The sequence below is a fragment of the Morchella sextelata genome (genome assembly GCF_020137385.1).
Source record: "Morchella sextelata strain SCLS chromosome Unknown scls_18, whole genome shotgun sequence".
Classification (NCBI taxonomy): domain Eukaryota; kingdom Fungi; phylum Ascomycota; class Pezizomycetes; order Pezizales; family Morchellaceae; genus Morchella; species Morchella sextelata.
In genome coordinates, this window is record NW_025408633.1 from 144154 (window position 1) to 170524 (window position 26371).

Genomic DNA, 26371 nt, shown 5'->3' on the forward strand with positions numbered 1-26371 from the left:
TGAAATTTCTGCAGACAAGACTGGATTGGGTGGGTGTGGGATCTATCATCTATGTATTTACATATTCGCTTGCATGCGTACGAGGTGTTGGTTGAACCTTGTTTCCCAGCTTCTGTACCTGAGCCTTTTCCTTTTGTACTCGTCGGCGGCAGGCCAGATTATCGGTTCTCGCATGGCTCGCTTGGTGCTGGGATACGTTTATATTAAGCTGACTTTTTACTTACTAAGAGAGCGGCTGAGCGGATTTTTATAAGGTCTATCGGGGGTCTTACCTACAAATGTTTTTCTATCACCCGAGCTCATAATCAAGGACTTACTGGTATTTTAATCACATCTAACCAATGGTACCAAGAATACAATCAAGGTCCTAATGCCAAGGATTCTCTCCATCAATTACCAGAACACTGTTCGAAAGGACTTTACGTTTGTGTGTAAATCTGAATAGAGCTAGAATACAGCACGTACTGCTGCAGAATTATCAGGTAAATAACATTTTCTCTATTAGAGTATATTCTGAACAAGCTCAAGTGTTATTGCCAGTATGCTGATCCATCATTTGTTGATCCGCAGCGAGAGCATCATCATATGTGGTGCTCCCTTGCTGTAGAGAACATAGCACGAAAGACCACCAGTCAATAAAAAGACTGATCACATTGGAATCGATATACTCCTATGCTTAATGGTATACATTCAGTATCTATCTAGCTCGTAACAGACGTTGCCGATAACCTAATGCAACAAGCACCACAGGAGGTTAACCGTGGAACTTTTCACCACCTACCATAAAGGACCATTGTTTCCCAACACTTGTCTAATTGCAAGATGACCTCGTCACTTGTATTCGCACATGACATGGTGGACCTGTATATTAGATGTCATCGGATCTCCAGCAGATTTGCTGTAGTCCTTTCTATAGTGCTAGATGCATTGATGATTATAAGGAGAGTGGAGAACTCCATCGATGGGACGGTGCCGGAGGTATGGTGAAATCGTTTTCTAGTCTCACTACTCCCACTAATAAAAGATGATAGAGTTAGCAGCTGATAGGTCTGGTAATAGAAGAAGCTTTATGCCCAATGGATGCTGGGACGATAGTATTGGCTGTGGGCCGGTGCTAAAAGCACAACTTATCCCTTACGTTATGTACATTAATATCAGGACTAGCTGGGAGTTAACCGGAATACTTTGTACCGCCTTCAAAAAGGTGAAACATTCTGTCTTATCGTGCTGAAGGTATGAAAATATTTCCAATCTCACAGTTTAAGCTAACCACGATAATAAACCAGCCATTAAGGTTGACCGGAATGCTCCATGTTCGCTTCAGAGTCGTGGAGTATGGAGCGGTAAATGTGTCAAAAGTAATTTTACCAACGGTAGTAAATTATTTACCACCGGTGGTATAAGCACTGAATTTCAGTCATTGTGTCTGCACGCTATCCTACATTAGTACATTTCCACCGGTATAAACACTGGGTTTCGGTCTTTATGCTGCGCTATACTAAATAAGTAAATGTTCAATCATTAATGCCAAAACTTATGAAAACTTCCCACCGGTGGTGAAATTCCCCACCGGTGGACAATTTTCATATATATTGGCATTATAAGGCCCCTTTTGGCCAAAAGGTCTGTGCTTTTATCATAAAAGTTAGAATTATAGGGTATAAATAATGGTATTATTTTCACCACCGGTGGTAAAATAATTTACTACCGTTGGTAAAATTACTTTTGACACATTTACCGCCCCATAGTGGAGGACCACCAGTTTTCGGTACTGGAGCTTGAAAGACGCCTCCGCCGTAGTAGTGTTACTGTCTGCCAGGACACAGATCAATAGGAGCAAAAGTACAGATATATAGTAAAATATATTCCCAATTTCACCATCTCCGCTATAAATTGAAAGTGATAAAAAGCGCCTATCGTTTCAACAGGATTTCCGAAATCCCACGCCTTCTCCAGGCAGGCCACTGTGAGAAGGGCGGTGATCCACTACGGCCACCCTGCATCAGGAAAATTAGCTTGTGGTGATATAATGGAAAGCTTGCTGACACGGGTGGCCTGCTGCTATTGAAGCCTGTTATGTGTGCATGGGGCGGGATCGACGAAACCGGGCAGAAATGCACCTTTTCCATTGGATATGAATACCACCACAGTTTGTGTCTTTTCCAAAATCTAGGAGGTTAACCGGAACGCTTTGAATAATATTTTTGCTCTTTTATGGGTGTTATCAAATAAGTCCCGAAATTTGATGAAACAGTTTGTACAGTGGGCTTCGGAAAAGCCAAGGGCAAGATTTGGGGGGCGTTGTTCGCAATGTTTTCATTGCTACAGGTTGTTCCGCGGCTCGCATTATGGGTGCAGCCGAAGTAGCGAAAGTGTATATATGGAGGAGAAGATGAGAATCGTGAGGGAGAAATGGGGAAGGAAGGCGCTCGATTAGGAGTACTGGATGGAATATCCGAGATAGATATCGTATATGGATGTTCTGGTAATTTAATGGAAGGTTCGATAGCACTCTAAAAGACCATCTTTATAGTACTACGCCATACATGTTTCTAATTTCTTTGAACTAAGACGAGCAAGCCTACGAGTAAGCTAGAGAGAGCTCTGCCAAAAGAATACGATCTTTCTCAATCAATGATGAATTGGTCTTAACTACATTTCAAATTTTCTCCACGCCACCCATCTATCAAGCTGTGGTAATTAATACAGCCAACGTATCGTGGCTTGCCACACTTGCACTGTAGCTGCCCGTAAAAGCCCCCAAATCTGACCCGGTCCACATATCATGCACCTTGTAGCTTACCCCCGCCGCCAAACCCGGCACTTCGCTAAAGGTAATCGTTCTAGACGATGCAGCGCTGGTGAAGTTGATGATAAAGACATGGTAACCCTTTGAGCTCTGGCCACTGTAATACTCCGGGGGACTGGTAACCTTGTATTGTTTTGCTGCGGCGCCGTAGGTGGCATCTTGGTGGAAGGCGAGAAGTTCCGTGTTTTTGATGACAGCGAGTTCGGCGGCGGTGAGGGCGGAGAGCTAGATACGCATGTAAGTATTGATGAGTTTGGAGACATGCTGACTGTCGCTTACATCAGTTCCGAGTAGTATGGGACTTTTCATGAATGCCCAGGCTGCAAAGTGCGTTCTGATTTCGGCGATGGTCAAGTCTCTGGGTGTACGGAATTAGTTGTGGATACGTAGTAATAAGAACTGGATGATACAAACCCGTTGCCAATCTCTGTAAGTTTGGAATTCGTATGTTAGCATTGGATCACAAAAAATGATTCGGCCCTCAATTGGGTAGTTCTAACCCATCATATCTATTATTTATCAGCAAAAGTTCCTAGTAATAGAGAGAAAGTGGGGACCAAACCCATATCGTTATGTCCCTACATTCCAAGATCAGCACAACCCTCATAGCATTACTACATGTAGTAAGGCTTTTACTTACATAAAATCCCACATAGTCCAGGTAGTTCGCATTGTTGGTGATTGCCGATTGGATATATGACCAAGTCTCGCTGGAGTCTCCGGTCATTCTCCACGAGTGCCCCTACCAAACATGTTAGAGAAATAAACTTTATTTATTTATTTATCTTTCTTTCTCTTTGTGGGGACTGGGGCGTCGTACGACTTGTGGGCCCCAAGTCCATACTTGTGCGTTACCCCAGTTGCAGATCGCATATTGGATTGGTCTTGAAACGGCGCTCAATGCAGTTCTGAGTACGAATCTATTAGTGAGGTGTTTCGGAGGAGAAGGTATCACTCACGTCATGCGTTTGTATCTCTCGTATGATTTGGAGAGAGTCCAGTCGGCGTAATTCTAAGCCATATTAGCATTCCGCAGGGTTAAACCTAGCAAAAGATGTATACCCCGGAATCGTTCCACTCGCTGGGGACATTGCAGTTGTCGTATTTCAGGTCTGAGGCGTGTCAGAATGCACTAAGTTCAACCGAAATTTTCAGGGAGGTTATAGATACAATCAATTCCCCATCCCGAGAATGTTTCAGCATCAACAGTCTCATAGTTCAACGATCCCGGGAAGCCTTTGAAAATCAGTTTATTTCTTCAATTGATCAGTTTGGAATTGAATCTTAGTTACTTACCGCTGCAGGTAGTAAGGCCGGCATCAGAGTAGATCCCAATTTTAAGCCCAAGGTTGTGGATGGTTGTTGCGAGTCCGCTTATGCCGTTGGGGAACTTTGTTGCATCCGGGACCATTTTACCATCAACACGAGCCATCTGCGCCCAGCAATCGTCGATGTTGACTATTTATTGTATGAGAACTCGCACATAACCCTTGTAGTATAAAAGTCATCAACATACCGTACTCGTAGCCGAGATCTTTGAGGCCGAGTGAAATGAAGGCATTGGCTGCATTGAGAATCTTTGTTTCATTGATATCTGTTCAGGTCAGCAGACTGTTTCAATAGGATTGGAGCTGAACGTACCTCCTCCATAGGCATTCCAAGTGTTCCATCCTAGCGCTGGAAGTTTCCCAACTTCTTTTCTTGGACCTCCACTAGCCACTGCCGCGGATGAGGATGTAGTGCTACTAACGGTTGTAGTTGTGGTAGTTCTTGTTGAAGAAGACGTGACTACTACAGTGGAACTTGAGGAAGACCGTGTCGTTGTTGTAGAAGCCACCGTTGTCGTCACAGCAGTGGAGGTCGACGGAATGCACTATGAACAATTGTTTCAGCTCATCATTGGCTATAACATTGGAGCTGCATTATTTCTCTACCTGGGAGTAATAATCATTCAAATAACTGCAAGTATAGCCCGTGACACAAGTGGTAGCGCCGGTCCAGCTAACACCGCCTTCAATATAAGCATTAGTATTAGAGTATACATGTAATTATCTCACTCAACAATTCAGGCCCAGAGAACAAGAAACTGACCACATTGCGCCCATGCAGAAGCCTGAGCAATAGCCACTTCGAAAAGTGCCGCACAGGAGAATACCACAGCAAGAGACTTCATTCTGGCGTATTTTTTCTCTCGGAGTTGTGAAGTGTTAATGAATATGGAATCGCGTTACCCAAGTGACCCCCTATATATGTTTTCAATTAATATAATTGCTCTCCGATGGGGTTGTGCATGTCAAATTAAGCTTCGGACCGAATGATGCGGAGTTCTTTAGCCGCCGTGCGAGGGATTCGACGGACCGAGAACCGTAAACTAAACCGGGATTTCCATCCACTTTTACCGATATCTGGATATTGAATTCGGTGTTTATTGGTGGATTAGTGATATGATGGTTAATTGGGATTTATATTAAATTGCACTAGCACTTTATTAAAAGCTCTGCCATGTGTCATACAGATGGAACGAATTGAGCCCTGCGTCACATCCTACATTCGCCCATATTAGTCCGATGAGGTTGGGTCCATTATACGAGTACTTGAGCTACACAATATCTGGTTAATATAGCGCGCCTAGATTATTAAGGTGACTTAAAGCACCAAAGCAATCCCATAAACATGAACTCTGACTTGAGACAGCTATTACTAAGGTTAGGTGATGATGTTACTCTGTGAAGTCCATATATAGAGTCCGACTGGGCCGGTCTACGAATTCACGAAGCCTAACTCGGGAAAAGCGTTAAGGATAATATTATCATTACCTGCCTGGCTCTTACAAGTATGCGCAGCCTTGGCGATCCGGACGAGCGAAGTTGATTAACGTATATATGAATATAAGCCCAGCGAGATAACGACTAGGCAATACCTGGAGTTTTTATGCCTGCTCAACCTTCAATTACGTATCCTTCAGAGAGAAAATGTAGCACAGCATCTACGTATCGGTGTAAGAAGGAGTAAAAACATAAAATAGTCATAAAGCTTACTATAGGAGCTTTAGAAAATGTTACTAGGGCCATATATATTTAATATGCCCTAAATATAATTATATGTTTTTGGAAGACTCGAATATCGCTATTGATCCGGAGCAAGATTACTCATGCTAATATTTCCGCTCAGAAAGACGTGTGAGGTTCCAGGCCCCCGGCTTCAGTAAATTTTATAGTGCAAGCCAAACCGCAAAACTGATGAATTAATCAGGAAGAGTTCTGTGTAGTTCAAGGTATATATAAAAAGAAATCTATCAAAATCTTTGTCGTCTGTGGTCTCTTTTGACCAAGTGCTGAGTATAGAAATGGCCATTTAATAATATAAGGATTGGCACTATATATATTGCAACATGTACCTAGGCCTACGATACCTCAAGAATGACCTTGTCTATAAAGCACTGATTAGTCAACGTCCATCTAGCAAGAGGAATAGTTTAAATTTTAGGAAACGTAAAATGCAGGCACACTCAGCAATTCATTCATTCAGGCCGTAGGATATATAGATCGGTTTTATAGTCTTTGATACTTATCGAAAGCCGCCCATGAGGCCAGAAACATAACTAATTTAGGGTCTTAGACAAATTAAACCCTGTGCAGCTAGACTAAACATCGTTGTATCAATTAACGGTTATTAAATCAAATTATCTTTGGGTCCTATTGTTCAAATACTGGCACCTGTATTTCTCATAACTGACTATTTCTGCATGCATGCGTGTATGCGTCACCAACCAAGCAGCTTCGATCTTCACCCAAATGGCACCCATAAAAATATTCAGATCTTTCTTTCTTTCTTATTTCCTGCTATATCTGCACCTCAGATATCTTGCATATTTATATCTCTCTCTAGCGCTACCCCAGCTCCCATATGCACAGAAAGTGTATTTTCGAAATTGGCCAATTGGTCTATTCTCCATCTCAGCAAGTCACTATAGTTCTATCCTTCCCTGAGATCCATCCTTTGTAGGTACAGGCTGATGCTTGAATTGAGATCTGACTTCTCATGTCATTCCGATGATGATGATGATAATGATGGTGATGATGATGATGAAGATGATGATGCAATGGTCCTATCTAGCCGGTGGTTTTTTCGTGCTGATTGGAGAGAGGACTACTACCCCTTGCAGTCCCGATACCAATCGATCCTCGGAATGACGATGACATTAGATGCATTTCCATCGGGGCCCGGCTTCTAGAAACCTCGTCGTTTAGTTTATCAAAGTCGGGGACTTTGGAAGGCTTGACCGAGAAGTGTGGTACTGGAGAATTGATTGATGGGTCGTTGTTCATGATCCACGATGGGACTTAACGGGGCTTACAGGGATTTAGGATTACCGTCTGTATGTAGGCCGATGTACTCGGGTACCTACATTGTACCTACTCTACTCATGGCAGGCAACAAGAACCTGAACATCGTTTTTCTGGTAGCAACCACTTTGACCCCTGCTAGCGCGTTTTTATGTTCAGGTTCTTGTTACCTGTCGCGAGTACTTCATACGCACCTAGAGTACATACTCCCGAGTAGAGTACATGTAGGTACTCTACTAGCACTAATGCAAATCTACATGTCTATCTCTTTGCCGACAATTTTCATGGTTAGAACCTCACTCACTATAGCTGCAGGAACATCCGCTTTTCATCCCATCCCCACTCGTCGTTCCGTCCCGTTGCTAGCTACTGGGAACTACTAGTAGGGAACCCAACCCACGCGATCGACCATCCACATAGGTATTTGTACCTGAATCTCAACCCCTGAGCTTCATAAATTGTCACTCGGATTAGAAGCTACAAATCTTTCTACGTCTCCTACTAGTTCTTCCGTCAGAAGGAGACGTGCCTGGGATATTCGGGTTGGCTTCCCTCACCATATGACAGGGGAAGTAGATAAAGGGTTCCCGGAGATTTCAACTTCATCCTTCTTGGGAGATGGGGTGTTTGCTTAAAATGGTTACTCGGTTGCAGGCATCTTGATGTATTCTACAGCCTCTATCCTGAAACGTACCCATTGATCGAGGCGACCTGCATGTGGGTGCATCAATGCCAACATCTGCTAAAATGGCAGTCCCTACCATTCAAATCCGCCCAAGTGTTGCTCTTGGCAAGGATTGATTTCATCGGGGTTGTTTTTGTTTTCTTCGTAGCCCTTTTGGATCCAACCATCTGGTGAGCCACGGGTCATTCACCCAATTGATTGCAATTGGCCTACGCGCTTCAGCTATGACATACGTACATAGTGGCAGCCGAGGCAGGCACGTATGTACTCTAGAATGCTGGACCGCCTGCAAAGGTAAGCGGGGTTTATTCGTTGAGGTGATCAACCGCTTTTCGCGAACACCAACTCAATATCTTCGGTCCTCCTAGGTCGTCAAACCTTCACAAGCTGTAAATTCGCTATGGCGACCAGAAGCGATCGCACCGTTTCGAGTCGTTTTATCGCTGGGGAAGACAGTGACCTCATGCTTAAAAACGTAGGTTGACGATCCTTTTCTGCGAGCCCCTTGAGCTGTTGCTTACCTACCCTGACGAGTAATAGAGTACAGCGCAAACTACATATGGACTCAGGACTCTACACCCCGCTCAAAGCGACCTTTCGGCGGGCCAGCAACATGATATAAAAGCAGTGGAGTAAGTTTTACCCGATTCCTGTGGGTTTACCCCCACTGCGATTGCGCGACGAGCGCTCGCAGTCGACTCGCGCGCATCGGAAAATGAGATATAAACCACCATTTCCTTCGGATAGACTCGGATCTGGGAATAGCACTGATGAATCCCTTTACATAGTATTGTTGCGGTTCACGGTCTGGCAGGACATCCGGTGAGAACTTGGACTCACGATTCATCCGGGAAACTATGGCTTCGGGATTTTCTGCCGAAAGATCTCCCAGGTGCGCGTGTTATGACTTATGGATACGATTCGAGCCTGGTCAATAGCAAAAGTGTTATGGCTATAATGGAGAATGCGGAGGGTCTTTTGAGAGAACTCAGGTTCCGCCGCCTTTCAATGGAGGTTTGAGCTCCATGTCTGTATTCTCCCGGGTATTCGCTAAAGAATCACAGGAAAAAGAAAGACCAATAATATTTATTGGGCACAGCATAGGAGGGCTTCTCATCAAGAAAGTAAAACCCCCTTCAACTCAACTAGACTGTGGGACTCTTGGTTTAACATTTCCTAGGCTCTCACAATCGCAAAACGGGAAGAAAATTATAACTTGATTCTTCAGTCTACCTGTGGTGTAGTATTTATGGGTGTACCTCATGACGGCGCCGACATTGCAAAGTTGGCAAAGCGTATTAGCAAGATTGCTCAAGTTGTCACTGATCTCGGTACAACAAATATTAAAGATCTTGTTGAAGATTCCCGTTCAATACAAGATACTGCTCGCGCTTTTGGATTTCTTGAAGGCTTCTCTGTGGTCACCGTCAACGAGACAGAAAAGACGTCTGTACCACGTAGTAATCGAAAGAGTGCACTCGTGGTACCGCCAACGTCGACAAAATTGAATCTCGGAGACCGCGAAAAAACACTCAGTATCGCGGGGGACCATCGATCATTGCCCAAGTTTCCGTCAGCCGATGATTTACAGTATCGAAAGCTTGCCTCGATCTTGCAAGACTTAGTTACACAGGGAGTTGTGCCTCAAGGTCAGTACTCTGATGAAAGACCCGAACCAATCTTCTTTTTTCTTATAAGCTGACTAGTTGATTCTTCATCTAGTGCTTTCCGAAAAGGAGGAAAGCTGTTTGCAGTATTTTTGGACCTCGGATTATCTTACCCACAGAAAACAAATACCAAATCGAGGGCCAGGAACGTGTAAGTGGTTTTTACAGGATGAAGAGTTCAGGAAAAATTGGCTCGATCGAGAGGAGTCCGTTGCCCTGTGGGTTTCAGGCCCAATTGGGTGTGGGAAAACAATTCTATCTTCTTATATTGTTGATGAATTGAGTACCGTTGAATTTCGCTCGAGCAACCCGTCAACGTCATGCTACTTTTTCTGCGACGCAAAGAATGATAAGGAGAACACCGGTGAGGCTGTTCTTCGAGCTATGCTACACCAAGTCTTCACCGCACATCCATTCTTATTGCAAAAACATGCCCTTCCTTATTACCAATCCATGGGATCCCGAATTTACCTTTCCTTCGGCACCCTATGCGACATTTTCGAGAAGGTTTGTTTCGACACAAGTATGGGGGATATATATTGTGTGATTGATGGCTTTGACGAGTGTGAAAAATCATCGAGAAGACAGCTTATCCGGCTCTTCAAACGGATCATTGAAACGAAAAGAACTAGAGAGTCACATGTCTCTCAACTTCTCAAAATTCTGATGGTAGGACGACCCGAGGAAACAATTTATAGCAGCTTTCACGGCCTTAAATATGGATATACAATACAACTGGATAAGAAATCTGAGCAAATAGATAAAGACATCACGGAGGTGGTGCAAGCCGAAGTCGGAAAGCTGAAACACCTCTGGTCGGAGCGCGATGATATGAGGCCGATGATTGAGTCTACCCTTATCGCACGAGCTCATGGATCATTTCTATGGGCTTCATTGGTGCTCGAAATCCTTCGAGAACCCCCCGAGTCTGCCGAGGACGATCTCGAGAAAGTACTTGCAAGGATGCCGGGGACATTGGAGGGTATTTATGAGGATATTATTGAGGCAATACCTATCAGAAGACAGAAATCCGCAAGCAAAATTCTGACGTACCTTGTCTGCGCTGCTCGGCCGCTGCTATTATCCGAGATTGCAGTCGCTCTAGCAATAGAACCGGATGATGGGGCACTGGTGTCTGTAATTCGTAAAGTTTCCGCAGATATTAAGCGACACCTTCGACTCCACTGCGGTCCTTTGCTCAAGATAGTCGGAGAAACGGTTCATTTAGTCCACAGATCAGCTATGGACTTTTTACAAGTGCCTTTATCATTCAAACCCGAAACATTTATCTTCTACGTCGATTCGGTAAAATCCAATTACACAATTGCGACTGCATGTGTGAGGTACATTTCGATGCTTCGCCCTGCAGATGTCTTTGAGGAATCAGATGGAGTAGCACGGAATAATCAATCGCCGCAAATGAAATCAGAAGCCGCGTTGACACAATCATCCGGCGGTGCTTTCATTCTCTACGCCGCAACATACTGGGCCTATCATCTCCGCCAAATCGGAATTATCAACGATATCAATCTACTGGAGCTGGTGCGAGTTCTTTGTGATGAAAAGATGCCTTTTCGCCTTAAATGGTTAAAGCTTTGTTCACCAGACTCAACTGCCACAAGCTTACGAATGGCAGAGAGTTGGAGGACAAATCCTCAAACGGTTCCAACCATCAATATCTTAGCCAGGTTTGGCCTTGTGTCGGTTGTTCAGGAGCTATTCAAGGCGGGAACATTGGACATCTTGCTGTCAGATATTCATGGATATACCGGTTTGCATTGGGCGGCACATGAGGGTCATGATAGCATGGTCGAATTTCTTCTTCAGAACGGGGTAGATCCAAAGCTCCAAGATAGAGATGGATATACCGCTTTACACACCGCCGCCTTTTCGGGCCGGGAATCTATCGTCAATCTAATGTTGTTAGCCAAAGGCCCCGAAATCGAGATGCAGAGTCATGAAGGGTGGACTCCGCTACATGTTGCGGCATATGCCGGAAGTGAGAATATAGTGAAGGCCTTGATCAGAAGCGGAGCTAATGCAGAGGCCAACGACAAACATCAAAGATCCCCTTTGCATATTGCAGCCTTCGCCGGCCATCTTCCCATAATCGATATGCTTCTAGAAAACGGCTGTTATAGACAGGCTCGGGACCTGGAGGGGGAAACTGCCCTACATTATGCGAGCCGTTTGGGCCGCGATCCTGTCATCAAAGGCCTGATTCAGGACAAGAACGATAGAAAGAGTAAAGCAAAGCTTGGTCGTACGGCTTTACACGTTGCTGCTCATGCAGGAAGGGACAGTAGTATTTCGGTGCTTCTCCAGAAGCGTCTTGAAGTTGAAGCCCGGGATGATGATTTTCGCACGGCTCTCCATGTGGCCGCTCTGGCCGGCAACGACTCTGTCGTCCAGGCGTTACTTGACAATAAATGCGATAAGAACGCTCGCGACGCTGCGGGGATGACCCCTCTGCATCTTGCTGCTGATGCCGGAAATGATAGCACTGTCGAGACGTTACTTCGGGGAGGTGCAGACTGTGAAGTAAGAGACACCCAGGAACGTACTCCAATGCGCCTCGCATGTTATAAAGGACATGTGTCCATTATCCGGATGCTTTTGGATCATGGATGTCATGGGGATAGTTTGGATGGCCAAGAACGAACTTCGATGCACATAGCTGCAGAACTTGGGCACGATTATATCCTTGAAGTCCTTCTTCAAAAAGGTTGCCAGAAGATAAATTTCCGCGATCAAAAGGGACTAACGCCATTGCATGTCGCAACGTACGCTGGACATGAAGCTGCTATGGAAGTTCTCTTACATTATGGCTGTGATTCTAATGCCCGGGATAATCTCGGCGAAACGCCTCTCCATTTCGTTGCCCGTTCGGGAAACGATACTACTGTCAAATTGCTGGTCGAAGGGGGCTGTGATAGACACGCTAGAGACAGCAAAGGACGGACGGCGTTGCATATAGCGTCGCACGAAGGTCGTGACCACATAATCAAAACACTTCTATCAGAAGATTATGAGAAGGAGGTTCAGGATGAATTTGGATGGACGGCACTTCATCTCGCTGTTCTTGCTGGCCATCATACCACTATTGAGACACTTCTTCAAAATGGCTGCAACGGTAGCACTCGAAGTAGTGATGGCGATACGGCACTTCACATGGCTGCAAAGGGTGCGGATGGGTCCGCAATTAAAGAATTGCTTGAAAATGGCGGGGACATGGAAGAAAATATCAAACGGATCACGATTCACGTAGCAAGCCAGGTTGTGCATGATTTCAGCATCCGAGTGCTTCTCGAGAATGGTTGTCATAGCAACGCCAAGGATAGAAATGGGTGGACTGCACTGCATCACGTAGCCGGGGAAGGACGGGACCATAGCATTAGAGCGCTCCTCGAAAACGGCGCGGATCCAAACATTCAAACGGAGGATAGTGGAAGAACTGCGTTGCACTATGCTGCTAGTGGAGGTCATCTTTCTAGTGTCAAATTGCTGTGCGAAAATGGAGGGGATCCAAAGGTCAAGGATAAAAAAGGCTTGAATGTGCTGGAATATGCGACTGTAGAGAAGAAACTAGATGTTGTGGAATATATCAAGTCAATAAGTAAACCTCTTCTCACTATCGCGACTGAGGAATTGCGCTAACGCTGAATATAGAAGAGCCTGACGATTTAGAGAGCATTGGTGAATCTCTAGGTAACACAGAGGGGCCTACAGAGTACTCGCATGATGATGCATCTCGCGTTCCTGAACCAAGCGCAACAATAGGGCACATCACTGAAAGTCAGATTGATGACTCTGTATTAACCCCTACCGATGACTCACATGATAATACTACAAGTCGTACCCCTGCGCTCAGCGCAACAGAGGGTCCTATTGAGAGCACCGAATCGTCCTGGCCACCCCCCCCTACGGTGACGGATAGGGTAACTAGTAGTATTAATGATAGCTCCGATACAAACACGACCTACCAACGGCATGAGGACGAGACTGGTGCAACAACGACAACGGAGGGGGGGCTGATGGGTCTTTCTGACATGGATTCAGTGACAGTTCCGGCGGTTAGTCGGCGGAAAGTTGTCTCTAGCGCTGAATCTATCAAGAGCCCAGCATACACAGATATGACTGCACATAGATCCCCACCAAGTTCCACACACTACGGCTCCGTCGGAGGTAATCGTGGTTTTAGTAGCCCATCGCAGCCCCCCAAATCAAAACCGTCTCGTTGGCCAGCATGGTGCTTGTGCGGGAAGGAAGGGAAGGGAGAAGAGGAAGAAGCAATACCTGCTCGCTTGAGCCCATCTATGCGATGAGCATCAGGGGTATCTCGCTATGGTCGAGCTCTAAATGCCTATTTTTGCTGGTACCTTTTTGATAGTGGAGAACGTTCTTTTGGGCCATCGGTGGTACAAATGATTTTTCAGATGAATTGTCAGGAGTGGAGAATGTGGATCGAGGACATGTACAATCGGGGAGTTTGTCACTTTTATTTCTATTTTTAACCTTTATTACTCTATATGTAATTTTTATATCCGTGCTGAGACATTGGAAGGCAACAACTTTAATTTATTCTACGCTTATTTCTTTTCCTCTTGATATTAATATATATGTACTTTCGTTGGGAGTTTATATGCGGAAAGAATGTCAGCAGGGTCGATTCGGCAGGTACTTGGGATCCGATTGTTGGAGATCTGGAACAAAAAAGACCTTGATAAGCAGGAATAAAAGTTTTTGTGAACGGCTTCTATGAAGGTTTCGGATCGATAAGCAATATTGCGACAAGTATGTGTCACTGCGGGAGACAAAACACCATTGGTATTACATGTAATTTTATGGAGAAATCTATCATATGCATCATAGTCACAAAACCACAGGTTCCCAACCCCTTGATTCGGGTGCTTGCAGAAACCCTGATGAATGTATAATGTAACTAGATGTGTACCTAAGACTATGTCGCGTTGTATAACAAACTTTAGCCACACTCATGTTCAGTTATGTTCGTTGTGATGTGGAGCACTTTACAGGGTGCCATGTAGTTTATTGATCTACTGAGATCGATGTGTCGAGGTTACATAAATACATATAACGTGAATTATCAATCCGCTCCACTCGTTCTCTCTAAAGAAGATTTAAAGATTTCGATTTAGAAATATCGTGTGCCAATTGTTGAAGTTTGCAATTTGTTTGATCCCCACTTAATTTACGTGTTTGTAAGTACATCTAGATCTAACCACATGCATGTACGCACCTACCAATAGAAAGAAGACTCCAATGTTAGTCCGGGAAGCCCCTAACTACATGTAGGGCTAGACGCAGCCGTGAATTGGAAGGACAGCTACACGCTCATATCACAGGGTCTTAAGATTATGAATCTTTAATCTAACACGCTCCGCAATGAGGATTAGTCTGGCCAGGAATATATCTAGGTAGTGGATACATACATGGGTACCACGATACTCATCCGAGTCTTTATTCCCGTGGCTCTGGAAAGGGAGGCAACAAACATGTACGTATTGTACAACGTAATCCCATAAGATACATCCCGAGATTAGCTACGTGTAGTATAAATGTATTCTCTTAGAGTGTTTAGTATAAAAGATAAGTCCCAAGAAACCCGCTTCAGAGTTCAAACAATCTCTCTGCTCATCTCATCATCCCCAAAGCCGAGCAGATAGATGTTTAATTACACAATGGGCGTTATTCTAGATCTCCTCTCTGGGGGATTCCAGAAAAGCAACTGTCTCTTCCCCCTTCTAATAATCTTTCTGGCCAGTCCTTCTCTTGCATCCCTAATCCCCCGCTCTGAAGCCCCGCCTTCCAATGGCGTTGCAAACCCAGGCAATTGTATATGGAATAGCCTTGGGTGCTTTAATGAGCCACCAGGGGGCAGAATTCTCGAATATCGTTTTACTTCAGACCACATGACCCCAGAACTTTGCTGGTCTTATTGTGCAGAGAATGACTTTGCGTTAGTCGAGTACCGATTGTAAGCCCTCTCATCTTTGATTTGATTTAGGTGAGGCTATTGGCTGATTGACTGGTGATAGCGAGTGCTGGTGTGGTAATGAACCAGATTTAACGGCCGGGGAGTGGAATGGCATGGGAACTGGATGTAGACTCTCTTGTCCAGGAGACCCTAAGCAGCTGTGTGGAGGATCGTCAAAGTACGTAATGCTACTAACGTATCCTTGAATAGCTTTACAGTTCAGCTAACTAATATCTTGGTAGGGGTCAATTATGGCAGAAAAGTCCAAATACGAGTACTTGTACCGGTGCAGCTACAGGTACAAGTACAGTTACTGGCACAGCTACTGCAGTTACTGGCACAGCTACTACAGTTACTGGCACATCTACTTCAGTTACTGACACAGCTACACCTACTGGCACAGTTACAGTTACATCTATACCTAGTGGTACCGTCATAGGTGCGGATACCTCTATCAACACAGAAACTGGTACAGGCACCGGTACCGGGATGATCTCAGCCACTAGTACAGACGTCTGCATGGCCTCAACTTCAACAGTGATTGCCACTACTACAGTCACTAGCTCAAGTATAAACACCATTACCGCTATAGGTACAAGTACCAGAACAGTTACCGTTTCTGTAACTCAAACAGTCACCACAGAAAAAGAAACAATCACCGAGGGATCAACTGCAACACCCACCAAAAGCACAACCGAGACCCAGCCAGGGGGTATAATAACGGTCACGGTTTCGGTGCCGGGCTCGGGATTAGGATTAGGATTAGGATTAGGATTAGGATTAGGTGGTACTATAACTCAGACCATTACTGTACCCACAACCGTGACTACAACTGAGACGAGCACGATTACCGCAACCGCGCAAACAGTCACTCTGGGACCAACTACAGCTACTACGATCGTCCCTGCCACTATTACCACGGCTCAACAAGCCACTACAGTTGTGCCAGTTACTGTAACCATGACTGAAACCCACACTCAAACTGTCGGTGGTACGGTAACCGAAACGATTACTGCGCCTTCAACCGCTACCGTGACTGTTACAATAGCCCAGGAAACCGTTACAATTGGATCAAGTACTATTACCGTTACTCCTAGTGCGACCGCTGTGACTATTATATCAACTATAATTGCTACCACCGCCCAAATAACTGTTACAGTGACTATCCCTGGGTATGCTTCCTCCCTCTATCACCTCTCTTTGTCACTAATTAACACATGAATAGGACCGTTACAGCGCCTACCGCCACTGCTACTGTGATTGACCCTACTGCGCCTGGTACTACCAGTCTTACGATCATTGACCCCACGGTCGTGAATTCTAGTGGAAGTACCGTTAGCCCCACTGCTGTCGATACTATAAACCCTACCATAATCAACCCCGGCGGCAGTACTGCTAATCCCACCGATACTATCGTCCCCAGCAGTACCATCGCTCCTACAATTATCAGCCCTACCATTACTTCTGCACCCACAACACTCTCCACGATAATAACCACACCAACCACGAGCATCTCCATCCCGACCTGTTCCGCAATCATTCAAAACCCTAGCTTCGAGATACATTACCCCTCGTCCTGGCTTAGTACTTCCTCCCCTAACACCTTAGGCTCAATCACCAACGAGGTCTCACTGTTCGGCCACTCCAGCTACGTCTTCAGGTTCGAAGCAGTTGCGTCCATCAAAAGCGTGGTATCAATTAGTCAGGTCATCGTGTTATGTGCTGGGGTGAAATATACAGTGCAGGCCTTCACGCTGATATCGTCGTCGGGATGTAGACTCAGTATCTCCCTTGGCGGTATCACTGTTGCGGTCAGCAGCAATATTGTTGGAGGCGGGTGGAAGGGGACTAGACAGGTTGCGACGGTGGATGGGACTGGTGTGCCGGTCATCTTGAAGGTGTTTGGAACCTGCGATGGGCTCAGGCTCGGGTATCTGCCGTCGAATCTGATGCTGGACGATATCGTGCTTCGCGTAGTCACGTAAGCTCGGGACTGGCTATTTATTTTTTTTTTGCTTTATTTCTGGATGACAGATCTAGCTAGCGATGGCAATATATCTTGCTGGATAGACGGCCGGCCGGGCCGAGTGATGGCTCATGAATACTTTTTTATTCATTCATTTGCTATGTATTTTTGTTGTCAACGATAGGTTGAATAATTAAGGCTCGCTATCGGGAGGGATCTCATAATATAACAAGTTCTTCTCTCTTCTCTCTTGATATCGAAATAAATTAGTAAAAGTGGTATCGGAGTTGTGATTGTCGCCTCCGCCGAAACCCTAACCCTGGTATGTTCCCTCGAGATCAGTTGCCAGCTCAAACTTAGTTAAACCATGACCTTGCCGCTAGTTCGGGGGATGTAAACCTGGCTGGCGGGCGCCCGAGCCCAGGCAATTAGCTGCTCGGTCTCTGTAGTCGTACAGTATGGACTGGGAGGCCGGATGGAAGGAACTATGGCCGTGCTGCGGGTGTGGATACATCCAAACGTAGTCCAGGGTAGACAAAGCTTAGTAGATCGAGCATGTGGCGACTCCTTCGATGAGGGACTTGATCCGATAGATGGAGTGATTCCGAGCAGTGAACTCAGTTGGACAAGACAAGCTTAGTTTTGCTCAGTTCGACAGCGTGGACTCAGTCGGGTTCGATTAAGCTCAGTCAAACTCAACTAGACTCAGTCGGACGCGATTGAGCTCAGTCGAGCATGGCCTGAACTCAGTTTTGTGTGTCGAAACTCAGTTTGGCTCAGCTGGGCTCAGTCGGATGTTGACTCGACTCAGTCGGGGGAAAATAGGCTCAGTCGGACTCAGTTGGAAAGTTTAAACTCAGTCCCATGTGCAGGCCGGCTCAGTCGGGGCCGATTGAGCTCAGTCGGACGTCAATAAAGCTCAGTCGAGTAGGGCAAACTCAGTTCTGCGAGGTGTCGACTCAGTCGGACGTTAGATAGCTCAGTCAGACGTCATATAGCTCAGTTAGAAGAGGTACGCTCAGTTGGACGGGGAAAACCTAGTTTAACGAAGCCTGGACTCAGTTGGCCAGGAAGTGAGCTCAGTCGAGCGGGGCAAACTCAGTCGGACGGAGTTGAGCTCAGTTGGCCTCGGACTGAACTCAGTTCGACGAAGTACCAACTCAGTCGGGCTAAATTAAGCTCAGTTGGAAAATGCAAACTCAGTCGGGTGGGGGTGGGGCGAACTCAGTTTGACGATGTAACGTATAACGGCTCAGCTGGGCATCAGATGAACTGAGTCGGACTCAGTTAAGCTCAGTCGAACATCAACTCGACTCAGTCGGACGTCGCAAACTCATTTCGGACGTCACAAACTCAGTCCAATATGCAGTCGAACTCAGTCGGCTCAGTCGGATGGGGCAAACATAGTTTGTCGAGGTATCAACTCAGCCGGGAATCATATGAACTGAGTCGGGCTCAGTTAAGCTCAGTCGGATATCAACTCGACTCAGCCAAACGTTACAAACTCAGTCCGGTTTGCGGGCGAGCTCAGTCGGACTCAGTTGGGCTCAGTCGGGTATGAACTGAACTCAGTCGCTCAGTTCCATGTGCATGCCGACTCAGCGTGTCAACAAATGGACTGAGTCGGACAGAACAAACGCAGTCGAGTCTGTACGTTGACTGAGCCGGAATGGACCGACTCAGTCCGCCAGAGCTTGGCTCAGTTCAACGTCGACAAGACTCAGTCGAGTAGATCGAACTCAGTCCAAACCACAATTAAGCTCAGTCTATCAATAAACCCATCCAATATCAACACAACTCAGTCCGGCGTCGAAAAAACTCAGTTCAGCAAAGAAAGCTCAGTTCGAGCCACTATAAACTCAGTCAAGAGTATCAACTCAGTCGGAAAATCCCCATCTCAGTCAAGCCGACCAAAATCAGTCCACTCCACGACTAAGCTCCAACAGATTCACTCAGTCCAGTCCAGTCCGCAAATACAAACTCAGTCCGTCCCACATACCGACTCAGTCGAGCAACAACCAAACTCAGTTCATCAGCATCAACTTAGTACCTACGTCCACACCCACCTGCATTCCAAAGATTCCAAACATTCCAAAGCCAACCTTCACGAAACCCAACTGACGTGATGCCCAACCAGATAATATTAAAACCCCTCTGTCTGGGGCCCAACATGCACGTATATAGAGTAACAGACCACCACACTCCCTCGCACATGACCGGTTCAATTCGAGTAGGATGAACTCAGTCCATCCTGCAAACTCGACTAAGCTCAGTCCGCAACAGTCGACGTCCGCCAAACCCAGCAAGCAGATTGGACGAAACATTGAACCCTAACCCTCGACTGAGCTGAGAAGTTCGTGCATGTATGCGGTGTAACCAACCAACGAGCCCTTCCAGAATAATCCTGCCCTAGTTACAACCCAACATAAGCGACATCCCGCTATCCTTGGCGTTAGAGAGATAGGCATTGCATTTTGTGCTTGTGCTTGTACTACATGCCTGGCGGAAAGCGCGAAATCACATGAGGTCATTGGAATTTGGGGGCGGTTTATTTTTGGGAGCGGTTGTATCTCTGATAGAGAGCGGTTGGATAAGCTCGGAACCCGTAATGGACCGAGATGGAGATGGGGAGTGGTGGTTAGTAATTTTTTCATGGGTGCTCACTCGGGCCGGATCGCGGACAAGAGTTCTCGTGGTACGTTGTGAAATTCAATTTTTAATAGGTAGTTTATGACAGATTTGTCAATTTGAAAGCTTGTAGACATATGAAAACCCCAATATATAGAAAAGCCCCCCCGGTGAACGCCGTCACCCCTCTAGTTCCCCAGCCCTATATCGATCTTCCTTGAATGAAATAAACAAAAGAAACGCCCAAATACCCACAAAAGAAAGAAAGGAAAAGAAAAGTAAGAACGGGAAGCGAAAGATAAAAAGAAAGGGAAAGATAAAAAGAAAGAAAAAGCCCCAGTCTCAAGCCACTCAAGCCAATCTCCGTAAACGTTGCCAAGCTTAATGACCTCCTGCGTAAACCATCCCTTGTGGTTGCTGATATCCGCGAGCGACGTTCTTCTCCTTCTGTCTGTCCCTAACCTCCCTCTCCTCCTGAATGAGCGAGCAGCACGAGCAGCAAAGTGACCTCCAGTAATCTCCACAGCCTCCGCCCGCAATGTTGTATCGCTCCCTGATCTCGGCTCGCTGTCGCATTCCCATGATGAAGTAGAGTGGTGGCAGACATGCTACTAAGCATCCGAATCCCATGCACTGTGATATGATCTGTTAGTGGTTGAAAGAAAAGAAATGTAGTGTGGGGAAAGACGTACGGGACCGTTGCAGCAGGAGTATTTTTCCATTGTGCCATGGCGCATGCGGTGCTTGGTCTTTCCGTGGAGGATACAAGGGCACCAATAACCAGTGCAGCCTGAAGAATTGTTAGTATATTGATCTTGGAATATAACTTGTGGAACTAAGATAGATGGGCCACTTACAGACTCCGCAGTCGCTGAAACACCCGCACATCCCATATTTCCAGTCTTGTGGATGAGAGTGCCGGTGGTCCAGAGGATAGTCTTCCAAAGGTAAGCCCTGAGACCGAGCTTGGTTATTGTGGTATTCTTGGTGACGTGGGTTACTCATTTTGGCTATGAAGATAGATAAGAAAGAAAGATAGGGAGTGTGGATTCCAAGTTTACTTGGAAAGAAGTGAAATAAAGGGAAAAAACGGAAACGAAACGAAGAAGAAGAAGAAGAAGAAGCTCGTAGGAAGGAAGGACGTGAATGATATTTGGCGAGTAAAAAAGACGTGCTTGATAAACGGCCTGACCCCCTTTATAAGGCATTAACGATACTATTTTCCCCTCCCCATCCCCGATATTAGGTGAGTAGCCATTTCTCCGGTAGGTAAATACCAAGTATCATCAGTCTGTCCATTTTAAGACTAGCGTCTGTAAATCCTGATCCTGAGCTTGGCACATACCGAACCCTACTTTGAGGCGCGGTAAGACTCATGAAGCGATCCGGTGGGACTGTGCGACATGAACTCCATCGATAGTTTTCCTGCGCCCTCCTACTGCTGCTGTGTATTAAGTTTAACCATATCCCTATCCCAGAATCATTCCTTTACAATTTGCCCTAACGAGGACCCCCTGCCCTCATGAGAGGACATCAGTAACAATAATAAAAATAAGCCCCCCTTCTCTTAAGAATTCAGGAGGTCATCAATTGCAAAGGAAACCGCTTTCAATATAGTGATCATCTCGAAAGTCAAAGCCTCAAACACTAGTAGTGGTAAGAGGTGTTGAAATCGGTTTAGTTTCCACAATTGATGGGTCCTCCGATCCGGCCGGTCGTGTGCGCACGAAACCTTCATTTAACTTTAGCTGGTATGCATACCACGCAGGTACATGTAGCTATCCGCGTACCTGCAATGCCTATGCTGATCAAAATTTGCCTAGACTGCATGAAATGATGTTCCGCGAACGGATAGTTTTTCTTTTTTCTTTCTTTGCATTTGGCGGGGCCTACTCTACATGTAGTAGGAACGCGCGTGTCGGGTAATGAGTCTGGCTTGACGCACGACATAAGAGATGAATGATCCGAGCTTTTCTGCATCGTTCCTCTTTATCGTGAAGAGTATTTTTATTTCCTTCTGGAAGATATGGTTTGACGTTGCGGAGGCTGTGTCCTAAGATGTGTGAGCAAATGTTTAGATCCCGTATTGAGTAAGCGCGGGTAGTTACTCGCGCGTTAATCAAGCCCTGAGAAATTTTGTGAGATCGTTGCTACCAAGAATTCTCGGGACTTAATTAACGCCTGGGTACATAAGTCGGTACATGTATTTACCTCATCTGGTGATAGCCAAGAAATCGAACATTTCCCGAAGGTCAGATGGCCATTGATATTTTGGAATCGATAATATTGACGATCTAATGGTTTTCGAGGTTAAGATGAGGAGTGGGTGTTCTGGGGAACCGCGAGATACCTTTCTGATGTTCCACGTTGTCTTGTTTCTTCGTAAAGTAATACAGACGCAAAGCAGGTAAGCGTGTACGTATATTGACGGCGATCGCTTTAGATACAGCTGTTACTTCTGCATTTCAAACACATGTCCTTTGCGACATCCCCCGTCGGCAGTCACAAACAACAACATGACCCCTCTCGGCAACCCTGGTAGTATTCGTTTGTATAGAGCGCCTTGGACACCTATATCAACCATGTCAGTAAAGCGAAGCTGAAACTGTCGGAACCCCTACATGCATCGCTTATCTCCCCAAAAGCTTGATCCTTCGTCTTTACTCACCGACAGCAGTAGAGCTGCTTATATAAACTTCAACTTCAAGGATTGACCGGGCTTAAGTATGAGTTTAAGGTTGACCGGGTTTGGGGCTCTTTTTCACCGGTGCCAAGACATTCGAGTGATTCCTTATGATTTTGAGCACCGCTCTTGCTCTCTTCACCGTTTATCACCACTACCAGGGCTAGCGGGTGTGATTACGCTACATGTAGCATTAACACCCTTCTTAGCTTCTTGGCACGTTACCGGGGGTGAAGGCGCGATTCGCTCCGCCCAGGCTGTTCCTCCTTCGTCCCCGCTGTCGCTCTTTCATCCATTCATCACCCACGCCATTAGCTGTTTGCCCTTCTGGATGCAATGCCACGGCTGAATATCTCACCTACCACAAGAGCCACAAATTCAAACTTTGTACACAATAACTCAAACGGGTATAGGATGGGTTGATCATCTGGATGAAGTCAAACAAGAAGAGCGATGTATGTCCACCAAAGTGGTAAGTGAAACAATTGTAACCCTTTTTCATAACGTATCATCATTCATGTAGCTACTCATCACAAAATATCTTTACGCATACTTTTACAACTCTTGCTGTCTCTTCCCATCGCCCATATAGCTCAATGGGCCCTTCTTCACCATGATACTCATCACTTCAAACAATATATCCGCAGCCGCCATCGTAGTCAACTCCGCATTGGTATCATACGCTGGCGCCACCTCCACAATATCAGCCCCGACCAGGTTAATTTCCTCGAGTCCTCTAACGATAGTTCTAAGTTCCCTTGTACTCCACCCTCCAGTCTCCGGGGTTCCGGTAGCAGGTGCGAACGCGGGATCAAGAGTATCGATATCGATAGACAAGTACACGGGGTTTGTGGTGCCGACCCGGTCGATTATCTTCTTGATGATACCATCCACGCCGATAGTGTCAATTTCCCGAGCCTCGACGATCTGGAAGCCGACGTAGCCGTCATTTTCGTAGTCGCTGGGGCCGCTAAGGGTCGTGCGAATTCCGGCATGGATGTTGGTGTCGTTCTTGAGAAGGCCCTCTTGCGCTGCGTGGTACTGTCCTAATTGTTAATACCAACTAATAACCACGGTATTATGTAGGGTGAGACTGACAAAGTATGTTCCATGGTTCACACTCGCAGTCTTCGACAAGCTACCACCAAAGACCTTGGGCTTCCACGTATCCAAATGGCTGTCAAAATGAATAACACTGATAGGGCCATACAACTTCTTGACGCTCCTCAAAATCGGCAGGACGATGGTGTGGTCCCCACCCAGCGTGATAACCCTTGGCAACGTCTTACCGTTCAGGCTGGGGCCCGCTTTGTCCGCGTCCGTGGCAGGAGTGCGGGACAGTAGCGCATGGTGGCCGTTCTCAATTTGCTTGATTGCGTAGTCGTTGTCGTAGCTACCGGCTGTTAGTTTTCATTGGATAGGAGAGGGGAGACTGAATGGAGAACAGACGAAGTAACCGGTATGTCACCGCAGTCAAGGACCCGGGCCCAGGAATTGAATGGGTTGGTAGCGAGTGGAACATTGTATCCGCCGTAGAGGTTGAGACGCCGGGAGCCTTGGCGAATTCCGGATGGGCCAAAACGGGCTCCAGGGCGATAGGACGTGCCGGTATCAAACGGCGCACCTGTATCTCCATGTTAGAAGTAAAACGCTTGGCATGGAGGAGGAGCCCATACCGAGGAAGGCAATATCGAATTTCTCTGCGTCGGAAGCTAGGCATGGATAGTATGGCAGGCGTCCGAATGTGGAGATGCCAGAGAATACCGAGTCTGCCTATCAAACAAATTAAAATAAACCAGAGTATTAAAGGGAGAGGAAGATATACTTGAGTGCCACCATCACCGGGCAGAGTATTATACCACAATCTCTCACGATGAGGTCCTTGCGCACTGAGGTGTTCTTGTAAACTTCCTGTGTGCTCGTGTCCTACGACCGAGGATATAGCTGCAAGAAAGAGAAGGGCAGTGGTGTGCATCGTTAAAGTGATGAGAGTAGTGATGTACATCTGTTGGAGAATTAATTTCAACAGAGATTATGTCCGATTTATGTTCAATTTCTACTCTTAAGTTGAGGAATCCGAGCAAGACCTGAATATTATTAAGAAGAGAGAAGTTTCAGAAGTTATATTTATTAGGTAAAAGAAATTGTCACCTCACGCCCTTGAAAAGACAATAGCCGATCATTGACATCACACCGGAGAAATAGTGCGGGTAGATATCAATCGATATCGATGGAAGGCATGCAAGAACTGCCCTGAGTACCGAAGCATCTATCAACGGTATCCTATCATCTGTATCTGGAGAGAATCTTAACTCCGAAGCATCGATCGAGAGACTCGGAGCTTTAGGTAATGCCGATTCTCATCCTCTAGAACAGCCGCTGCTCTATCGTACTCCTCCATATAGTAGTAAAAAAGAGAAAGAGGAAAAAGAACAAAACTCTCTCCCCCGGATCACCTCAATTGGGGTCCTACTCTCCCGTGTATCCTGAAGTGGCAACGTTCGAGGTTTCTTCTTGAAGATGCAAGGTATGCTGGTATCATAGTTCACTGGCCGGGTACATAGGAGGCGTATTTATCGGACAGCGGAGACGCGATTATGCTTGACACGATACGATCCTCAAAATAGGTAAAGTGTAAAGTAATAGAAAAACTGCAATCACAATTCTCCGATTCCCAGCATCCCGGATAAGACGTCTCGACCCCGGAATAGAAAAAAACCGGTACGGGGTGGGGTGCACGAAGTACATTCCACAATTGCAAGCTGCTGTGACTCGGTGACTTGCGAGTTCTCTATTGAATATCCCAAATAGGAATATAGATAGTAGTACAGTCAGTACTTGACCCTCCACCGGTCCACTAGCTGGCCCGTGCATGCGGCTTCGTACCCAGAAAGTGCACCTTCTCACCCCAGTTACCACATCGGGGCATTATCAACGTCGTCCCGTTGCCCCATTTCGGAATCCAGCCAATCAACCGGCCCTTATCCATTCGCTGCATACTACACTTTGTCCTTATCGCTCATATGTACTTATCTACATGTAGGTACTCGAGAGTACATAGAGTACTTTCCTTTCCTTTCTTCTTTCCCCAGCATATTTACAATCATGGTAGAGCACATCGCATCGCAGAAGCTGTAATAACGGCTATGTAGGGCTAAGTCAGAGTAGAACGTGGTTGTAACTCTGTTGGTTGTTACGTAAACTCCTTATCTGAAGGGGTTGCTAAGAGGGATTACTAACAGATGTACCTACACATCCATCCCTCCCAGAGTGGGATGTATGTACCTACCTTACATGAAGTTCCACGGCCTTCTTTGGTTCTGATGGTTCTGATGGTGAGAGATGGCGAGAGGACCAATTGGGTGAGTGTGGGCGTGGACGTGAGCATGCACACTGGAATGCAATTGCGAGATAAGAAACGGATGTTTCCTAATGGCAGGCAGGATAAAAAGGGATTTATATTCGGATTATTGTTTTTCCGGTACAAAACAACCCGCGGGGGTAACGATTCAAGTTTTGAGGTTTCAAAGGAGAACAGGTTATATTGCCACGATTGAAAGAAATTCTAAAATTCTATCTTAAAACAACA

At 46.0% G+C, this 26371-nt stretch overlaps 6 protein-coding genes across 6 annotated transcripts; 3 read left to right on the forward strand and 3 right to left on the reverse strand.

Moving 5' to 3' along the window:
- Positions 1-672: 672 nt before the first annotated feature.
- Positions 673-1856, forward strand: H6S33_004561 (uncharacterized protein; the record flags this gene model as incomplete). Its single annotated transcript, XM_044836243.1, has 7 exons — positions 673-682; positions 743-753; positions 873-978; positions 1032-1052; positions 1205-1233; positions 1287-1343; positions 1749-1856. 7 exons carry the CDS (start codon positions 673-675, stop codon positions 1854-1856), a joined length of 342 nt encoding a protein of 113 aa, XP_044690534.1.
- Positions 1857-2686: 830 nt separating this feature from the next.
- Positions 2687-4982, reverse strand: H6S33_004562 (uncharacterized protein; the record flags this gene model as incomplete). The annotated part of the gene is made up of 15 exons (XM_044836254.1): positions 2687-3034; positions 3089-3167; positions 3224-3236; positions 3310-3318; positions 3372-3387; positions 3450-3551; positions 3630-3717; positions 3769-3821; positions 3872-3921; positions 3980-4045; positions 4106-4267; positions 4326-4403; positions 4451-4682; positions 4744-4820; positions 4901-4982. 15 exons carry the CDS (start codon positions 4980-4982, stop codon positions 2687-2689), a joined length of 1455 nt encoding a protein of 484 aa, XP_044690535.1.
- A 3258-nt stretch (positions 4983-8240) lies between these two features.
- On the forward strand, positions 8241-13832 carry H6S33_004563 (uncharacterized protein; the record flags this gene model as incomplete). The annotated part of the gene is made up of 7 exons (XM_044836265.1): positions 8241-8315; positions 8381-8472; positions 8629-8854; positions 8905-8964; positions 9021-9489; positions 9563-13123; positions 13177-13832. The coding sequence occupies 7 exons, from the start codon at positions 8241-8243 to the stop codon at positions 13830-13832; spliced, it is 5139 nt and encodes a 1712-aa protein (XP_044690536.1).
- A 1608-nt stretch (positions 13833-15440) lies between these two features.
- On the forward strand, positions 15441-17490 carry H6S33_004564 (uncharacterized protein; the record flags this gene model as incomplete). Its single annotated transcript, XM_044836276.1, has 5 exons — positions 15441-15505; positions 15567-15683; positions 15748-15809; positions 15909-16677; positions 16731-17490. The coding sequence occupies 5 exons, from the start codon at positions 15441-15443 to the stop codon at positions 17488-17490; spliced, it is 1773 nt and encodes a 590-aa protein (XP_044690537.1).
- A 2990-nt stretch (positions 17491-20480) lies between these two features.
- H6S33_004565 (uncharacterized protein) lies at positions 20481-21104 on the reverse strand (the record flags this gene model as incomplete). The annotated part of the gene is made up of 3 exons (XM_044836287.1): positions 20481-20732; positions 20792-20889; positions 20957-21104. The coding sequence occupies 3 exons, from the start codon at positions 21102-21104 to the stop codon at positions 20481-20483; spliced, it is 498 nt and encodes a 165-aa protein (XP_044690538.1).
- Positions 21105-23337: 2233 nt separating this feature from the next.
- H6S33_004566 (uncharacterized protein) lies at positions 23338-24757 on the reverse strand (the record flags this gene model as incomplete). The annotated part of the gene is made up of 5 exons (XM_044836289.1): positions 23338-23823; positions 23881-24175; positions 24232-24406; positions 24459-24555; positions 24608-24757. The coding sequence occupies 5 exons, from the start codon at positions 24755-24757 to the stop codon at positions 23338-23340; spliced, it is 1203 nt and encodes a 400-aa protein (XP_044690539.1).
- Positions 24758-26371: the final 1614 nt, after the last annotated feature.